General features: G+C 37.6%; 1 protein-coding gene and 1 long non-coding RNA gene across 2 annotated transcripts; both read left to right on the top strand.

Annotated features, from left to right (window-relative positions):
* The first annotated feature begins 216 nt into the window (after positions 1–216).
* Positions 217–9,057, top strand: LOC117294590. Its single transcript, XR_004519564.1, has 7 exons — positions 217–587; positions 2,319–2,418; positions 3,413–3,580; positions 4,076–4,193; positions 5,534–5,632; positions 6,558–6,664; positions 7,265–9,057. It is a non-coding gene; the product is annotated as an uncharacterized LOC117294590 (long non-coding RNA).
* Positions 9,058–9,255: 198 nt separating this feature from the next.
* Positions 9,256–10,628, top strand: LOC117294305 (vegetative cell wall protein gp1-like). The gene is made up of 3 exons (XM_033776665.1): positions 9,256–9,260; positions 9,751–10,142; positions 10,321–10,628. The coding sequence occupies exons 1-3, from the start codon at positions 9,256–9,258 to the stop codon at positions 10,626–10,628; spliced, it is 705 nt and encodes a 234-aa protein (XP_033632556.1).
* Positions 10,629–18,500: the final 7,872 nt, after the last annotated feature.

Raw genomic sequence — 18,500 nt, 5'->3', positions numbered from 1 at the left:
ACTAGTTAATTTGATTTGCTGAAAGCTCAGCGTGCAACCAAGGGCCGGGCCATGGGCCAGCTGTTACAGTCTGTGCTTACTGCAGTTTAGGCCCCTACTCCCCCCCCCCCCCCCCCCCCCTTCCCCCACCCCCCCCCCCCCCCCCCGCCCGTCCCCTTCCCCACCCCCCCGCCTCCCCGGATATTTTTCTAGGGAATTGATCTGCAATTATGGCTTCATATTTCTAAGCTATTTACGTGTTCATATTCGCGTAATTAATTTTGTATTTCGGTGAATGAACTTCAGATAAAACCTGATTAGTAAAAAGTTGTCCTGTTATGCAAATTCTTCTGTTGTTGAAAGCCCTTTGCAAGATCACGTGACATAACCCGGAGTATCTGACGTCACACTTAAGTCAGGGGACCAGCCCTTAGATCGCGTAGCTAGATACGGGATCTAGGACCAGTCTACATGAAGTAGTATACGTCACCAGCAGACCGCCATTTTTAAAGACAAATGGATGGCGTCACTATGTCGAGTGTCTTCTCCGATAAAATTCAGCTTTTACCGACTTCCAAAGACATAACTACACCCGGAAAAGTGTTATGGTGAGTTGCTAACTTGATCAAGATAATTAAGATTCTGTTGAAAGTTTCAAGACTCAACTGTTGTCGCCAGTGTAATCGTCGGGGTGGGAAGTCAAGTTGGCCGGCCGGCCGGCTCGGTCAGCGAGTCCGGAGCATAGAGCTCTAGAGAGCTAACCATTTGCTAACACCCCGTTATACGGGTCCTACTACTACTTGCCGTCAACTCGCCGTCAACTCACTTGCGCCGTCAACTCGCCGTCAACTCCTCCAATATACATTTAAAATTCACAAAAGAAGCATAGAACTGTAAAGTATCAGCTCAAAGAGAATTCGCGAAAGTTTTAGGTCATATTTCGGAATAAAAATTGAGTTTTTTTCTCGTGAATTTTTTTTCTCGAAACAGCAAAACCGTCGGCCGCCATCTTGCTTTTTCACATTGATTAGTCTTGGCCCAAGATGTCAATGATTGGTACTTTTTTTTATCAACACAAAGTCGTTTTGTGAATGAATTTTTACCGAAAACCATGAGAAATATGTAGTTTAGCCCAGACTTAACACTTCCGTGTCCCATTTATAAATTTTTCATGTAAATTTAATGAGTTGACGGCACAAAAATGAGTTGACGGCGAGTTGACGGCAAGTCGGCGAGTTGACGGCAAGTAGTAGGACCGCGTTATACACGCACTAAGGTTTTGAAGCCGTGTGGGCGCATCCATGTTTATGTACAAACCAATACAAAAGCTTGAAATTTTGTACGGCTATTTGCATGATAGTGCGTTTGTTCTTTTTTATGTGCCACCGAGGCAAAAAATGCAGTAAATGTGAAAGCACAATCTGCTGATCAGCGCACAAACTGCGAGCGTCATGTGCGTCATGATTAAAAGGCGCGTTTACTTTTTTTTAGTACGGCAATCAAGTCGAAGTTACGGTTTTCGTAGCGCGGACGTACGCGCGCGAGTGGACAGTTGCGTACGTATACGCACACGCAGAATGTAAAATAATCGCGGCAATGTGTGTTCTCTTAAAATTCGGAATTCACGCAATACACATCAAACATGTCTGCGCCCAGGGTGGCTTCAAAACGCAGAGCAAGTTAGCGCTCTAGTCAATATATATAACTCTATGGTCCGGAGTCAATTCGGTCCTTCGACCATGCTTCGAAAAAACCTAAATGTTTTAAATTATTTTATTGCTACTGCTGTAACTCACTGTTTCGACCCGTGCACATTATTTAATTTCTTAATAAGTGGGTTAACTCGTTATATTTATGTTAGTGTAATAAACACTGTAAAGCCTGGTTCATACTTCCTGCGAATGCGATACAAATGTTGACGTCACAAGTTCGGGTAAAAAACACTTTTTTTTACAATTACAAGTAGGTCTATTACAATTTTTCAACAGTTTAAAAATGATTTGGGTGCAAATGACTTTTGTGCATATATTTAACGGATAACTTTCCGTATGGCGCCACCACTTTTTCACTCATTTTTACAAAAAGGGATAAATCAATCAGGTAAATAGGTTCCTATATTATTTTATATCGAATGAAAAAGTGGTGGCGCCATACGGAAACCTTTCCTATTTAACGGTTGACTTATGTTCAAATGTTCTGTTAAAGTGCATTTAAAAATTGTTGTCGTGAGGGGTCGTGAGCTGTCGGTATTTAGTGCGACCCGTAGGAAACAGTATATATGGCCAAAGATTGCAATTGCTGCAATTGAAGAAATATTGTTTTTATTTGTTTGCATTCAGGCTAGATACAGTAATGCCATTGCTAGATGAAGTCTACCTCCCCAAAAGTAAATGCATCCTTCCCAGTGTCAAGGTACAACGATGTATTCTCCTGCAAAAGGTAGGCACTCGTTTCAACGTGGGTTCAACAACTATTTACCCTAAATGTTTCTTATTTCGATTGACTCTTAAACAATACAAGCTTGGCCTTAAAACAACCACTGCAGAAAGGTTTTAAAAACATTGTTGCTAAAGAATCAAGCATGTCTGCATCAGCAGTTAAATTGAACTAAGCACAACCCTTAATTTGAGATGCATCACAAGATTTTTGACATAATGATGATGATAATTTGTAAACACTTTCAAATGTTTTTAGAACCTTTTTTTTTTTACCCTTTTATTTAATATATAATCAGATTTAAAATATCTGTTATTGATAAGTAGTTGAGGGAAACATATAATGAACAGTTCTTCACTAATTTGACTGTTTATGTTTATCTGGGTTTTTAAAAATGTTTGTTGAGTTATTTGGTCATAAATGTGAAGTTGTCATCCCTAAAACTTACCCCCCCCCCCCCCATACCCATACAAATGAAAATTAACAATTATAACGATTCCCTCAGTACCATTTTCTCAGAAAGCCATTGTAATCTTTCAATGCGTTGCATTTTTCTTTGTCTCGTTTGATCCAGTCCAATGTTAGACCTCACATTGCTGGTGATAGGCGCTTCTTGACTTTTCATTAAACTCAGCTGGACACTAATCACAATTTTTAAGTTTTTGTAAATTATGAAACCATTATTGAGTTTTTTCTCAATCATATTACCCTCCTATAATAAAAGACCTATAACTGATGTTAATTTTGTTCAAGTTACGATCTATGGTAATGCTCAAACTATCCTTGCACGATTCTTGGTCTAAAACTTTAAAAAGCAGGGCAATTTTTTTTTCAAATCGCAAACCAATGGGCACTGAAAGACTTTTAAAAAACTGCTTTGAGGTAAGCTATATGGCCAAATATTACAGTGATGATGCAAATATTAAATTGTTGCTGCAATTGAAAAAAAAACACCACACTCCATTACAAAATACTGTTTTTATTTCTTTGCATTCAGGTTAGATACAGGCATGTCGTCAGATGAAGTCTACCTCCCCAAGATGTCAAGGTACAACGATGTCTTCTCCAGCAAGGATGACTACTCCAGCAATGAGGTCATCTCCAGCAACGAGGTCTTCTCCAGCAACGAGGTCTTCTCCAGCAACGAGGTCATCTCCAGCAAAAGGTAAGCACCAGTTTCAGCATACAAAAGTAACTGAAAAAGGGTTTAATAAATGTTTATGATGAAGAATCAATGTTGTGGAGATATTGGAGATCAGGTTTCAAATATCTGACACTGATAAGTAGTTGTGTTAAACATGCAGTGAGCTATTTGCCACAATAACTATAGATCACTCAAACTAATTCGACTATTTATTTTTTGTTGAGTTATTTAGTCAAACAGTATGAAGTTTTGCTAAAATTTGATCTGGAAAACTAGCACCCCCCCCCCCCCCCCCAGTGCTGCATGGTTCCCGGTTCAAATCAGAATTAAACATGCACTTACTTTGTTAACTGAAAGAGATTAAAGCAAATGTTTTGAATTTACTTATATTGGCCAAAGACTACAGTGGTGATTAAAGTATTATCAAATTGTGGCTGCAATTGAAACAACACCACAATCCTTTCATATTCAAATATCATATCATTTCAAATATTGTCTGTATTTGTTTGCATTTAGGCTAGATAAAGACATGCCGTTGTCAGATGAAGTCTAGCTCCTCAAAAGTATATGCATCCTGCCCAGTGTCAAGGTACAATGATGTCTTCTCCAGCAACAATGTTTTCTCCAACAAAAGGTAACCCCTAGTTTCAACATGTATTAACCCTAAATGTTCTGTATTTGGATTGACTCTTTACAATACAAGCTTGGCCTTAGAACAGCAAAGTATAAAGTTTTCCAGTATTGAAAGATTATGCTGCATTGAAAGATTATGAAACCATATTATGTTTTATTCAATTATATTACCTTCCTATAACAAAAGACCTACAGGTAAAATAGTAATTTTGTTCAAGTTAATTTAATCTTCAATGATAATTGCTCAAACTAACCTTCAAGGTCTCTCCTTGATTTAAAACCTCAAAAAGCTGGGCATTTTTGTCCAAAGCGCAAACAAACATACACGGGCACTTAAAGAGTTTATAACCCTCTTGCTTGTACCGTATTCTGGTTGGCTGAAACATGGTCGCATGGGGGTGAACTAGTCTAGTGATCGCGTGTGCGTGTTTTGCAAGAATAGAATAGTGCCCGCCGGGTACTAATCTTTGAAAATAGTGCCTGGTTACAGTGCCCTCTATTGACGTGAACCGTGGACAGCGACTTCAAAACTTCCTTTTGTTTCAAGAGTTCTGTTCTTATGTAACGTTTAAGAACAAGGTGTATTATAAAACACATATTGACTGGCATAATTGGGTAACTAATGTACGCCTATTTGCCCTCGGTCCTGTGACTGACCGTAAGAAGGACTTATTTGCCCTCGGTCCTGTGACTGACCGTAAGAAGGACTTATTTGCCCTCGGTCCTGTGACTGACCGTAAGAAGGACTTATTTGCCCTCGGTCCTGTGACTGACCGTAAGAAGGACTTATTTGCCCTCGGTCCTGTGACTGACCGTAAGAAGGACTTATTTGCCCTCGGTCCTGTGACTGACCGTAAGAAGGACTTATTTCCCCTCGGTCCTGTGACTGACCGTAAGAAGGACTTATTTGCCCTCGGTCCTGTGACTGACCGTAAGAAGGACTTATTTCCCCTCGGTCCTGTGACTGACCGTAAGAAGGACTTATTTCCCCTCGGTCCTGTGACTGACCGTAAGAAGGACTTATTTGCCCTCGGTCCTGTGACTGACCGTAAGAAGGACTTATTTGCCCTCGGTCCTGTGACTGACCGTAAGAAGGACTTATTTGCCCTCGGTCCTGTGACTGACCGTAAGAAGGACTTATTTCCCTCGTCCTCCTCAAAGTCCCTCGGTGGAAACCTCATTTCAAGTTATTATGTGTATATTAAAGCAAGTGTTTTGAATTTAGTAATATGGCCAAAGGTTACAGTGAAGGGCAAAACATTATCAAATTGTTGATGCAGTTTAAGAAAAACACCGCCACTCTCACTGAACAAAATATTGTTCTTATTTGTTTGCATTTAGGTTTGATACAGACATGCCATTTTCAGATGAATCTACCTCTCCAAAAGAAAATGCATCCTGCCCGGTGTCAAGGTACAATGGTGTCTTCTAAAGCAAAAGGTAAGTTAACATTAAGGCTCGAAAACTTTCTACCCCAAATGTCCTAATTTACTACTTACAAGCTTGGTCTTAAATCAGAAACTGCAAAAAAAAAAGTTTTATAAAAAAAGATTATGCTGAAGAGTGTTATTGAACTATAAACAATCCGTAGTTCAGGCATGTGACTGGTTTCCCAATCGGACAGAATGGCGGGGAACAGCTAGACACAGTAAGAAGAATAGAAAATTGGACTAAGAAAGCAAAATAGACCTTTTACCCTGTTTTCGAAATTTGCACTTAGCCTGTGTAAAGATTCTAGCTAATCAACACCTCTGCCCACCTACATTTTGTACATCTCTGCCCACCTTACAGATAGAGTAATTGAATTTGTTTTTGTCAATATAATTCTGACATAGAGGGACAGTTAAAAAAAAGATAAAATATAACTCAACACTGAATACTGAATACAGCTGAACACAGTGCCTATGTTGAAAAAGAAACATCAAAAAACTGCGAGGTGACCCACTTTATCTCTGGCTGCAGCATTTTTCAAAATACCATGCATAATCTGTTGTTAGTTTTGAACACAACCCTTTTGTAGGTCGTCAGCTTTTTGATCTGCTTAATAAAAAAAAATGCAAACCTTTTCAAACCAACTTCATCTCTGGCCGCAGCATATTTCAAAAAAATACCACGCATAATCTGTTGTCAGTTTTTAACCTTTTCAAATACAATTTTGGAAAAATCATTCAAAGTACAATCCACTTTGGATAATTAGTTTTTACAGAGACCTCCACAAAAGAACTATGTTGATTTTAGATGATTACACCTCATAAATTACCTTAAAAGCTAAAGTGACAATTTAAAAGGTTGCGTTAAAAGTACAGCCTACCTTACAGATGTTTGATTTCAATTAACACATTATTTCATTTGTTTGTATTTGAAGGTATCTTATCTGTAACAAAAAGTGTATCCTGGAGAGAGATCTGCCGGTGCCTAACATTGGCCCAATGTCTACACATTAACAACGTAGATGTGTGAAGCTAAAAACAGGTATGTGATATTCCCAAACGTTGTGTTATACTAACATCAAAGTGGGCTGTTTTAGCAGCACAAAACAGACTTCACCCTCATACCACATGCCATAACATTCTTGGGAGATCATGCTGGCACCACGCCTAACCAAGATGAATGGCCCTCCCTACAGATTGATTACAGATTACATATTAAAAAAATGAATACATGTTTATACTAACAAACCCCTTGGTAATTGTCATTTGCACTTAATATTCTGGTTAGTCTTTCAATTTTCATGTTTCTGCATCATGAAAATTTATAAGTGAAAGAATTGGAGTGGTATTTTGGGGAAAGTAATGCATTAAAGAAACCAAATAAGCAATTTGAATCTCATGGGATTCAAGCTTCGCTCACACCACTGCCAAGAGTTTGCTGTCTCGATTAAAAACACTCATTAATTTTAACTTTGATGTTACCATTCATGTCTTATGCAAACTAAGGTCTTTGTCACATTTGTACTGAGATTTCATTGACAGAGTCAATGGAGGGGAGGGTGGATGTTCATTTGAACTTTCCCTTTGTCATACACCAAAATTGGTTAGCTTTATACAAAATTGTTTTCTTAACCTTTCACAGCATGAGAAAGCTGATATGCTGCAACCAAGTGTGTAGCAAATAACTCTCACTACAATCGAGAAGGCTTCAGAGTTTGAGGGAAACAACTCTTCAAGGTATTCTGCTCATCTAGGATTATTGATTAACAACCAACCAACTTGTTGATTCAATTTGTAGAGTTGTAGAAATGTTAAAGGCACTGGACACTATTGATATTTGCTCTTATTAAAATGGTATTAAAACTTACCTGGTAATGAGCAACTATGAGAAGCTATTGATAAGATAAAAAAGGGTGAAAAATGGCTCCATTTGGAGTGATGTAGTTTTTGAAAAGAGGTAATTTTTCACTCAAATAATAAGACTTCAGGCCTGAGGTTCCTTATAGGAATCTGAAATAGTACAAAATGTGGACCAAGGTTTTTTTCTTCCATTTATCTCTTGCAACAATGATGACCAATTGAGTAAAGAAATTCACAGGCTAGGTATTTTATGCTTGTTGAGAGTGAGAATACTGGTCTTTGACAATTACCAAATGTGTCCAGTGCCTTTAATTAATGATGTAAACACTGATGCAATCTTACTTCTTTATAGAAAACATTATTGTAAAAAGTAAGTGCACCATTTTCAAGCAAGAGCATAATGTGTTTTTTATCTCATTAAATGGTTGGACTGAAGTAAAAGCAGTGATGGTGCAATGGTACAATTAGTGGCTATGTGATGGTTCAGTAAAGAGTAGTTCAAGGGTTTGATAAAAAGCTCTTGTGATGGCCCTGTATAAGATCAAATTCGCCAGATTCAATTGCTTGCAAGGTGCACTTATTTTAGAATTCCGAAACTTAATTATCAAGTAAAAACAAACATTGGTGTAAATTTTAATCTGATTTTGGATTTCCATTTTACTCTGAACAAGTCTTTTAAAAAAATCTCCCAAAACATACACTACATGTACTTGAAGGACGAGCCCTTTGCTCAATAAAATGTTCCTTCTACTTTCTCAAAGGCAAATAGACTTTAATATAGGTACTCATAATTGCATTTAATGACATTGAAATTATGAGCTATGATGGTATATTTACAAAAGGAATGGAATATAATTTTTAAATCCAAAGCTTTGTTTTGTACATAATAATGTATTTCAAAACTTGGTCTTATTTGACCAAATTTTGGGGTAAAACAGTGAGACTTTGGTATTTACCTTGATATTAACACTTTTCACAGTAGTTCTTGTTCATCCAAATATAGAAATATACTAAAATATTGGTTTCTTGTCTCAATTATATACAGTTTCATGGTGGTCACACATTTATGACTGAGCACAGATTGTCTGAAAACAGACATCTTTGCTTTAAAAGCTTGACATGAAAACCTAACTTGCTGACAAGTTTGCAGGTTGAGTTGAATGAATTTACTTTTCCAAAAAGCCATAGTTTATTTCCTGATGATGTCTTCATTAAAACAATGCATTCGCTTAAAAATAGTAATTAAGAACGATATCTGTCTAAAAGTTTGGGCTGTCTAAATGTAATTTCCTCAAACTGGAACAAGTGAAAAATGCACAAAATATATGTCTTAAAACGTTACTCAAGTTTGGGGTTTACTTTTTAAAGGTGCCAAACAAATAGTGAAGTATCCCCAACAAAGTGGTGTAAATTTCTTTTTATAAGTTAGACAACTGATATTAATTTAAGATAAAACTAAACAAATAAGTGTAGAAATTATCACTCTCAAAAGATTAAAAGTTGTTTTGTGTTTTTGCTACAGTGAAATTAATAGTGGATAATTAAAATGTTTGTATCTTATTAATTGGAGTTGTCAAATAAAGTGATTCTATAAATGTAGCAAGAAATCTCTCTCCTTCCATTATTTTATGTGCATTATAGTACAAGTAATGTATTATGGTTACAGTTATTAAAGTTATTCAATCCTAGACTTAACCAAACTTGAGTTTAAAAAATCCGACCCGCTTAAAAATGGACTGAATATCCTCTAAATTCTTTCCAGCAAACTGGAATATGGTGCAATTTGTCACACCTTCAGGTCACCAAAAAATACTTTACCTTTAAATCATACTTTAAAATAAACCATTTCAATAATTAAACAAAGTTCCACCCCTTTAAACTCAATTTGAAAGAAGTTATTACTAAACCTTTGTCACCCCTTTAAGCCAGCACAAAATACCCTTACTTTAAGTCATACCTTAAACTAAATCATTTCAATACTAAAAAAGTAAGTTCCACCCCTTTAAACTCAATTTGAAAGAAATTATTACTACACCTTTGTCACACCTTTAAGCCACCCCAAAAGACCCTACCTTTAAATCATACCTTAAAATAAACCATTTCAATATTTAAAAAAAAGTTCCACCCCTTTAAACTCAACTTGAAAGAAATTACTACTTAACCTTTAATTAAAAATTACCCCCATTAAAATACCTTTGGCGTTAAGAAAAAGTAATGGCTTTAAAAAGAAATACCTTTAAAATTATTGTAACTGTCACTTTAAATCAGGTCCCCCATCTCAACAAGTCCATCCGATCGCCCAAAGTCCTCATCCCAAGCCATCCCCCAAGCTCCCATCTCAACGACTCCATTTGATCGCCCCAAGTCCTCCAAAACTAAGCCCCCATCCCAACACGTCCATCCCATTGCCCGAAGCCCTCATCCCAAACCATCCCCCAAGCTCCCATCTCAACGACTCCATTTGATCACCCCAAGTCCTCCTCCAAAACTAAGCCCCCATCCCAACACGTCCATCCCATTGCCCGAAGCCCTCATCCCAAACCATCCCTCTAAGCCCTCATCCCAAAATATCCCCCTAAGCCCCCATCCCAACACGTCCATCCCATTGCCCCAAGCCCTCATCCAAAACCATCCCCCTAAACTCCCATCTCAACGAGTCCGTCCGATCGCCCCAAGTCTTCATCCCAAACCACCCCCCTAAGCCCTCATCTCAACACGCCATCCCATTGCCCCAAGCCGTCATCCAAAACCATCCCCTTAGCCCCATCTCTATTAGCCGAGCCCATCATCCAACCCACCACCTCCAAGCCCTCATCCAAACCATCCCCCTACCCTAAGCCCTTATCCCAACCAGCTCAGCCCATCACTCCAAGCTCTCATCACCAGTCCTACCCATCACCCCATCCCCCATCGAAACAATCCCAACCCATCACCCCAACCCCATCAGTCCTACCATCATCCCAAGCTCTCATCCCAACCAGCCCAGCCAGTTGCTGATTGACTGCCCAGCAACCTCCCGGCCCATCATCCCAAGCCCTCATCCCAACCAGCCCAACCCAGAAGCTGACTTACTATCCAGCAACCTCCCTGGCCCCTCAGCACTTATAAATTTGACTCCCCGAGCCAAGCTCCAAGGCCCTTGGTGAGCCCTTGCTCAGACCTCAGATCAGCTAGAAATCCAAGGGTTGAGCCAGGGAGAAAATATTGTTAAAAAAATTTCTAAGTCAGCCATTTTTAACTTCATCACTCCAAAAACCGTTAGATTTTTATAACAGCTCGGTAGCACAGCAGTGAGAGAGTGGGCTTACAGAGCTGAAGGTCCCCGGTTCAAGCCCTACCCTTTTTTATCAAAACATTTTTTTTTTCTTATTTAATGGTTAAAAAAGGCTCCCCAGGGGATTTGAACCCACCCTGCTCACAGCTCCAGGATTCCTGGAGCTGTGAGCTAGCCCACTGCGCTACCCGGCTTCTTGAAAAAAATTCTCGGAACTAATATTTAAACCTTAGAATGGGGGGGTCAATTTAAAAAAAAAATTGGATGCACCGTATGACCTTTGACCTTTACATGTGAAAAAAACAAAATGAAAGATGGGTGTAGGATGTCCATTATAAAATAGTTTATTATACCATTTAAAAATAGCATAAAATTACACATAATTACAATACATTTATTTCGCAAGTTAACGTACAGACTACAGAGCACCGGACTATCTTAACAAGTACTTTAACATTTACAAACTAATTAGTACATAAAATTAACAGAGTAAATAACAGACCTTATGCACACGACATTATTTACGTCATAATTTTACCTCTAATTCTAAAGTGTGGTGGTGCGCTATGTTAAGTACGAACTAAATTTTTATTAAGTTAATTGTCTCCCTTATTAATATTTTTAAAGCAAAGTTAAGTTTGATAATTAATTAAAACAAACAAATAGAGAACCCGGTAAGACTACATACAGAGAGCTTGCAATGCAAGCAGTTTTATACATACTTAAATATACGTAACATAACGCATAATTTTAAATGCTAATTTGGTTACTGCGTAGAGGGTGCTCAACTATCCGACTGCTATTTTATTCATTCTTGATAACAGCACCCTCCTACACATGTCTCAGTTAAAGAACACCTTTTAAAATTACCATTTCTTATAGTCATACACCGTATTTATTTAAATTCACAAAATGGCTACCAGCAAAGACTACAGAGAGCTTGCAATGCAAGCAGTTTTATACATACTTAAATTTACGTAACGTAACGCATAATTTTAAAAGTTAATTTGGTTACTGCATAGAGGGTGCTCTACTATCTCACTGCTATTTTATTCATTCTTGATAACACCACCCTACTACACATGTCTCATTAAAAGAACACCTTTTAAAAGTACAATTTCTTATAGTCATACACCGTATTTATTTAAATTCACAAAATGGCTACCAGCAAAGACTACAGAGAGCTTGCAATGCAAGCAGTTAATTATACATACTTAAATTAACGTAACATAACGCGTAATTTAAAAAGCTAATTTGGTTACTGCATAGAGGGTGCTCTACTATCTCACTGCTATTTTATTCATTCTTGAAAACAGCACCCTACTACACGTCTCATTAAAAGAACACCTTTTAAAATTACCATTTCTTAGTCATACAACGTATTTATTTAAATTCACAAAATGGCGACCAGTAAAGACTACAGAGAGCTTGCAATGCAAGTAGTTTTATACATACTTAAACATACGTAACATAATGCATAATTTTAAAAGCTAATTTGGTTACTGCATAGAGGGTGCTCCACTATCTCAAAATATTTTATTCATTCTTGATACCAGCACCTTTACACATGCCTCATTGATACAACATTTTTGTAAGTAAAATTTCCTACAACACATAATAAACGATACAGAAGCGAGGCTGCATTTTCGCACGGCTTAAGTGATCGATCGTGACTCGTCGTAAAGTAGTTTAAAATTTACTTTGGCTACTGCATAGAGGGTGCTCTACTATCTCGTAATATTTTATTCATTCTTGATAAGTGCACCCTACTACCACATGCCTCATTGATACAACATTTTTTAAAGTAAAATTTCCCATGATATATAATAAACGATACAGAAGCGAGGCTGCTTTTTCGCAAAGCTTAAACGATCGATCGTGACTCGTCTTAAAGTAGTTTAAAATTTACTTTGATCACTGCATAGAGGGTGCTCTACTATCTCACTGCAATTTATTCATTCTTGATAACAGCACCCTCCTACACATGTCTCATTAAAAGAACACCTTTAAAAATTACTATTAATTTCTTATAATTATACAAAAGATATAAAAGAATACTTAAAACATTTCTTGATCCCCAGGTCAAACATAGGATCATTTTGTCCTTAAAACACACTGATAAAATTTTCACAGAATTTAATTAGATAACCATGTGTTTATGTCATAAACACAGTTTTAAATTACACATTACCTTACAGAAACGAGGCTGCTTTTTCGCACGGCTTAATCGATCGGCGCATCAACCCGTATAACTGCGCATCAACTCGCAATACACACATTAATGGATAAATAGCATAATGTAAAATAAAAGCTTTTTAACAGCCTATGATTTATCATTGTTATTTCTTAACATTATTATGTTTAAATAAGCCTATAATTTATCATTGTTATTTCTTAACATTATTATGTTTAAATTAGTTTAAAAAGAAGTTATTAGTAGTAACCCAGGCCTATTACATGTATGAGGTATTTAAAAGTGCAAAGGATGTTAAGTGTTCCTTATTCAAATTACATTCATACATTTGTTAGTTCAAAACCTAATTTAATTTATGGCATGTTAGTAGAATACACTACAGAACATTCATTAAATCTTCTCAAATTTGTTAGTTACTGGATTAAAAGCATTCTTATAAAGTACTACAAATTATAAATTGTAATAACATTCATACATTTGTTAATTCAGAACCTCATTTAATTTATAGCATGTTAGTAGAACATTCATCAAAAAACATTTTCAAATTCATGAACTACTGGATTAAAAGCATTCTTATAAGACTTTAAATTATAAATTGTAATTTTTTCTACTGATTAAAATATAAATTTGTTACTTTGTTTTATAAATTTTAATCAAACTATAGTTGTTTCATTTATTTTCATATGTTAGTGGTGAGATTTAATCTAAAGTAAAAAAAACCTCAATCATAATAGACAGACCTCGTTGTCAACAAAGCCCAAACTACGAATCATTTATGAATTTTTTTAGTAAATAAAAATGTTTCTATATTTTTTTATTTATTCCTTGAATTTGACCAACTCTGTAACTTGTTAATGTTTCACCCTTGTTGTATGTCCATTTGTCTATAAATGAATAAATAAAATAATAACATACTACAGTGCATTTATAGGGTTCTTTGATACCGTATGAAAGCTTTGATATTGGTCGCAATATCTTTACCGCGCGATGACTTTATGTCCAGACGACTTACACTCTGACACAACTTTTTTAACAGTTAGTGTTGCACAAAAATATAATGAATCCCTACCTAGAAATTCAAGATTTAAAATGGGAAACTCTCAACATTTTAACGTTCATGTTTAATTCATTGTAGTTAGTATTTTAAAACATAAAATTGCTAGAGTTAGATTGTTGTTAGTTGTAACATTTGTTCATATATTGGAATTTTGTCATATAAATATTCATCAATTTTTAATAATGTCATCTTGTGCAACACGCATTAACACAATTATAAGATTTGTTAAAGGCAAAAAATTAACGATAAATAATATAGAACTTGTATTTAGATTGAGCATGTTTGAATTTTAAAAATAAAATTTTCATAACAATAAGATGTGTTAAAGGCCCAAAAAATTTAATAACATTGATTAATTTCATTAGTTTATTAATAGTAATTTTGTTTGTGTTTGACAGTATTTTTGTTTTAAACTTATATTTTGTGTTATATATAAATATTTTAGAAACATATAATTTTGGGGATTAATTTTTGTGTTACTCTTGGTGTATGTAAAATTTTGTATTATTAACATTTGTCTATGAGTAATGAAGAAAATACAATAACTGCTCCCATGCATTTAAGTCTTTTAGTCAAACAAGACCTATGTGATGAAACAAACGTGATATTTCTGTAACATATTCAACACACGAAAAATTTACGTCCGTACGGCGCAAGCTCAAACCTATCCGCAGCAACCTCGTTTCTATAACAACAAATTAAACCAGTGAATACTTATTTGGAGTCTTAAAACAACCAACCAAAGGTACTGTAAACAACATTGGTAAAGTTTAACATCAAAATTCACAAATAGTAATGTATATGCTTATAAATAAGTAAACCACTGAAAGCAATTTATTTAAGTTCAAATTTTTCCTATCCAATTGGGGGGGATTTCTCCAACCAAATTAATTAATGGGTTGTCTTTGCCTGAGCCAAGGGAGTTTGACCATGAAGAAGCAGCACACACCTCCGCACAAGGCAGAAGCGGCACCCACTCTGCATTAATGCAGAAGCGGCATGCACCTTCGCATGATAAGTGCAATCTCACAATGTCACCATTATAGGAGCTGATACTCCCATGATAAGAGACAGACTATAATGGGATACATTGCAAGACATCATACTGGGGTGACACACTCCAACACGCTGTCGCCTCCCACATTAATGTATTTTTGTTAATAAGAAAGAGTTATTCAATTCTATTCTATATTTATCATTTCTTTGTGGGGGGATTTCTTCAACATTATAAATTAATGGGTTGTCTTTGCCTGAGCCCAAAGGAGTTTGACTGTGAAGAAGCAGCACTACTTCCACCTGAGGCAGAAGCGGCACACACCTCCGCTCTAATGCAGAAGCGGCATGCACCTTCGCATGATAAGTGCAATCTCACAATGTCACCATTATAGGAGCTGATACTCCCATGATAAGAGACAGACTATAATGGGATACACTGCAAGACATCACACTGGGGTGACATACCTTCAGCACACTGTCGCCTCCTACATTGACGTATTTTGGTTAATAAGATTAGATCAAGAGTTATCCGAGTCTATTTTATATTTATCATTTCTTTTGGGGGGATTTCTTTAACATAATAAATTAATGAACTGTCTTTGCCTGATGCCTAAGGAATTTGACTGTGAAGAAGCAGTACTACTTCCGCCTGAGGCAGAAGCGGCACACACCTCCGCTCTAATGCAGAAGCGGCATGCACCTTCGCATGATAAGTGCAATCTCACAATGTCACCATTATAGGAGCTGACACTCCCATGATAGGAGACAGACTATAATGGGATACACTGCAAGACATCATACTGGGGTGACATACCTTCAACACACTAATGCAATAGCAATGCAGAACATGGACTTATAAGCTTATAATTAAAAACTAAAATGTATATGTATTTGAGTAAACCATTATACATAAGTACACCATCGCAAGCAGCTTTTTGTCATCAGATTTTGCTGATTGTCATCCTGGTTAGCTTAGTTCAATTAGCAGGGCTACCATCGTGCAGGTTCCAGGATACCGGCCCCACGCGCTTTCTGAGATCGTAAGAGCCAATTGCACCGCCCCTTAAGGGGACGGGTCCGGTCCACTGTCCCAACTTCGGCGCCAGGACAGCCTCCCTACTCTTAGTAACGCGGTCCCTAGTTGAAAGGACTAGGGACTACTTCCGTTGGTCAACCATACTTCTGATAACACCGGCACCATCCTAGCAGATGAGGAGCCCAAATGCACCTTTAAGATCAACCACCCAGTGGCCCGAGCCGGAAGTAGGACCCCACATGCCACGTGCACGTGTCCAGGTCCCTTTTCGACCGCCGCACTCCTCCGTCAATTCCTTTCGACCGCCGCACTCCTCCGTCAATTCCTTTCGACCGCCGCACTCCTCCGTCAATTCCTTTCGACCGCCGCACTCCTCCGTCAATTCCTTTCGACCGCCGCACTCCTCCGTCAATTCCTTTCGACCGCCGCACCACCAAGTCCCTAAGACCGCTCATTGCATAGCATAAAAACGCGTATGTGCTTGCTAGCTTGCAATGGTGTACTCATTTACAAGATAATAACGGTTTACAACAAAAAGAGTAATCAAACTATTAAAACAAACCCACATACCTTAAAGTTGAAAACAAACTGCTTGGTTGTGCATTCATGATTGCTTGATGAACATCTCAGATGTCTTGATACTGATGATTATCCATTGCTCCTCTGTGTACACTGCAGCGGTGAATCTCTCTTAAAGTTGATGACAAACTGCTTGGTCCTTCATTTATGACTGCTTGATGAACATCTCAGATGTCTTGATACTGATGATTTCATACACAGTGGGGTTGAATCTCTCTGCACTTGATTTTAGAGAACTATCAGATACATCACTGGCTCTGAAAAGTCAAGTTTTGAGAAAATGCACCGATTCAACAATGACAATATTCAATATCCCAAGGATGATGACAATTTATTGATGGACCCAGTGATGATTGGTATAAATTTTTTGGTTTGATAAGTCACTATTGGATTTTTACTTTTCAAAACCTTTATTTATTTTCATAGAAAAATCATTAGACCATGTCAAACTGTTTAATAAGTAATTTGTTTTTGAAGCTAGGCCATTTGTTGTCGACTTAATGTAATATTGATGTGATTTCTTTAAAGCTCGAAGGACTTTTTGTTCCCTGAACTGCAATAATGATGGCTAGGTTAAACCATAGTAAATAAAACACGGTTGTGTCCCCAAATCACTAGTCACTCTAGAGAGTATTTCAATAAGTGTTAAACCTTTTGAAAGCTGAAAAAGGGCGAACACTTCACGTCTGTTGAAATCGGACCAACAGTAGACATTCAAATATCAAACAGTTGGGAACAAGGGTTAATAAATAAATACAAAATTGTTAGTGATCTACCTTTCACTGGAGAGTGCAGCTCCTACATCTTGGATTGGTCATCTACTTCTCGTCAGGTAGATGTCTTCGGAAAAGCTTCGTCCAGCTTGAAAACAAACAAGTGCATAATTGGAAAGAGTTTTAGAAGACTGCCAGTGATTAACAGTAAAGTAATGGAATCAGCCAAGGTTTGTTTGATACTACCAAGATATGGTGTTGATATACCAAGAACTGTAGCCCATTTGCCTGTTACGACAGCCAGGCAAATCCCCCATAGTCAGCCAGGAGAAAGGAGGGTACTGCCTGAATGACACACACAATAACTATAACTATAAGAAGTGTTGCCTCTTACAATAGGCAGTAAAATTCACCCAGCTGTTATGACTGCCAGGGGACTAGCAACAAGCAAGGGAAAACTGCCCACAGACAAACTAAAGCTGCGTTTGCTCTTACATTTGCCAGTACATTCCCACGGAATTCCCCTAGCTGTAATGACTGCCATGGAGGCTAGCCAGGAGCAAGGGGGATACTGCCTGAAGAAGACACATTAAAATATAGCAGTGTTGCATCTTACAACAGTCAGTATATTCCCCCCAGAGTCCTCCCAGCTGCAAAGAATAAAATGAAGGATAGCCAGGAGCCAGGGGGCTACTGCCTGAAGAAACATAAGAAATATAGCCATGTTGCATCTTACAACAGTCAGTATATTCCCCCAAGAGGCCTCCCAGCTGTTAAGAATGCCATGAAGGCGAGCCAGGAGCAATGGGGCTACTGCCTGAAGAAGAAACAATAGAAATATAGCAGTGTTGCATCTTACAACAGTCAGTTTATTCCCCAAGAGTCCGTCCAGCTGTAAAGAATGCCATGGAGGCTAGCAAGGAGCAAGGGGGGTACTGCCTGAAGAAGACAAATCAGAAATATAGCAGCGTTGCATCTTACAACAATCAGTATATTCCCCCCAGAGTGCTCCCAGCTCTAAAGAATGCCATGAAGGCTAGCCAGGAGCAAGGGGACTACTGCCTGAAGAAGAAACAATAGAAATATAGCAGTGTTGTATCTTACAACAGTCAGTATATTCCCCAAGAGTCCGTCCAGCTGTAAAGAATGCCATGGAGGCTAGCAAGGAG

This window comes from Asterias rubens, chromosome 9 (assembly GCF_902459465.1).
Source record: "Asterias rubens chromosome 9, eAstRub1.3, whole genome shotgun sequence".
Classification (NCBI taxonomy): domain Eukaryota; kingdom Metazoa; phylum Echinodermata; class Asteroidea; order Forcipulatida; family Asteriidae; genus Asterias; species Asterias rubens.
The sequence above is the reverse complement of the archived record's forward strand: the minus strand, read 5'-3'. Positions and strand labels throughout refer to the sequence as shown.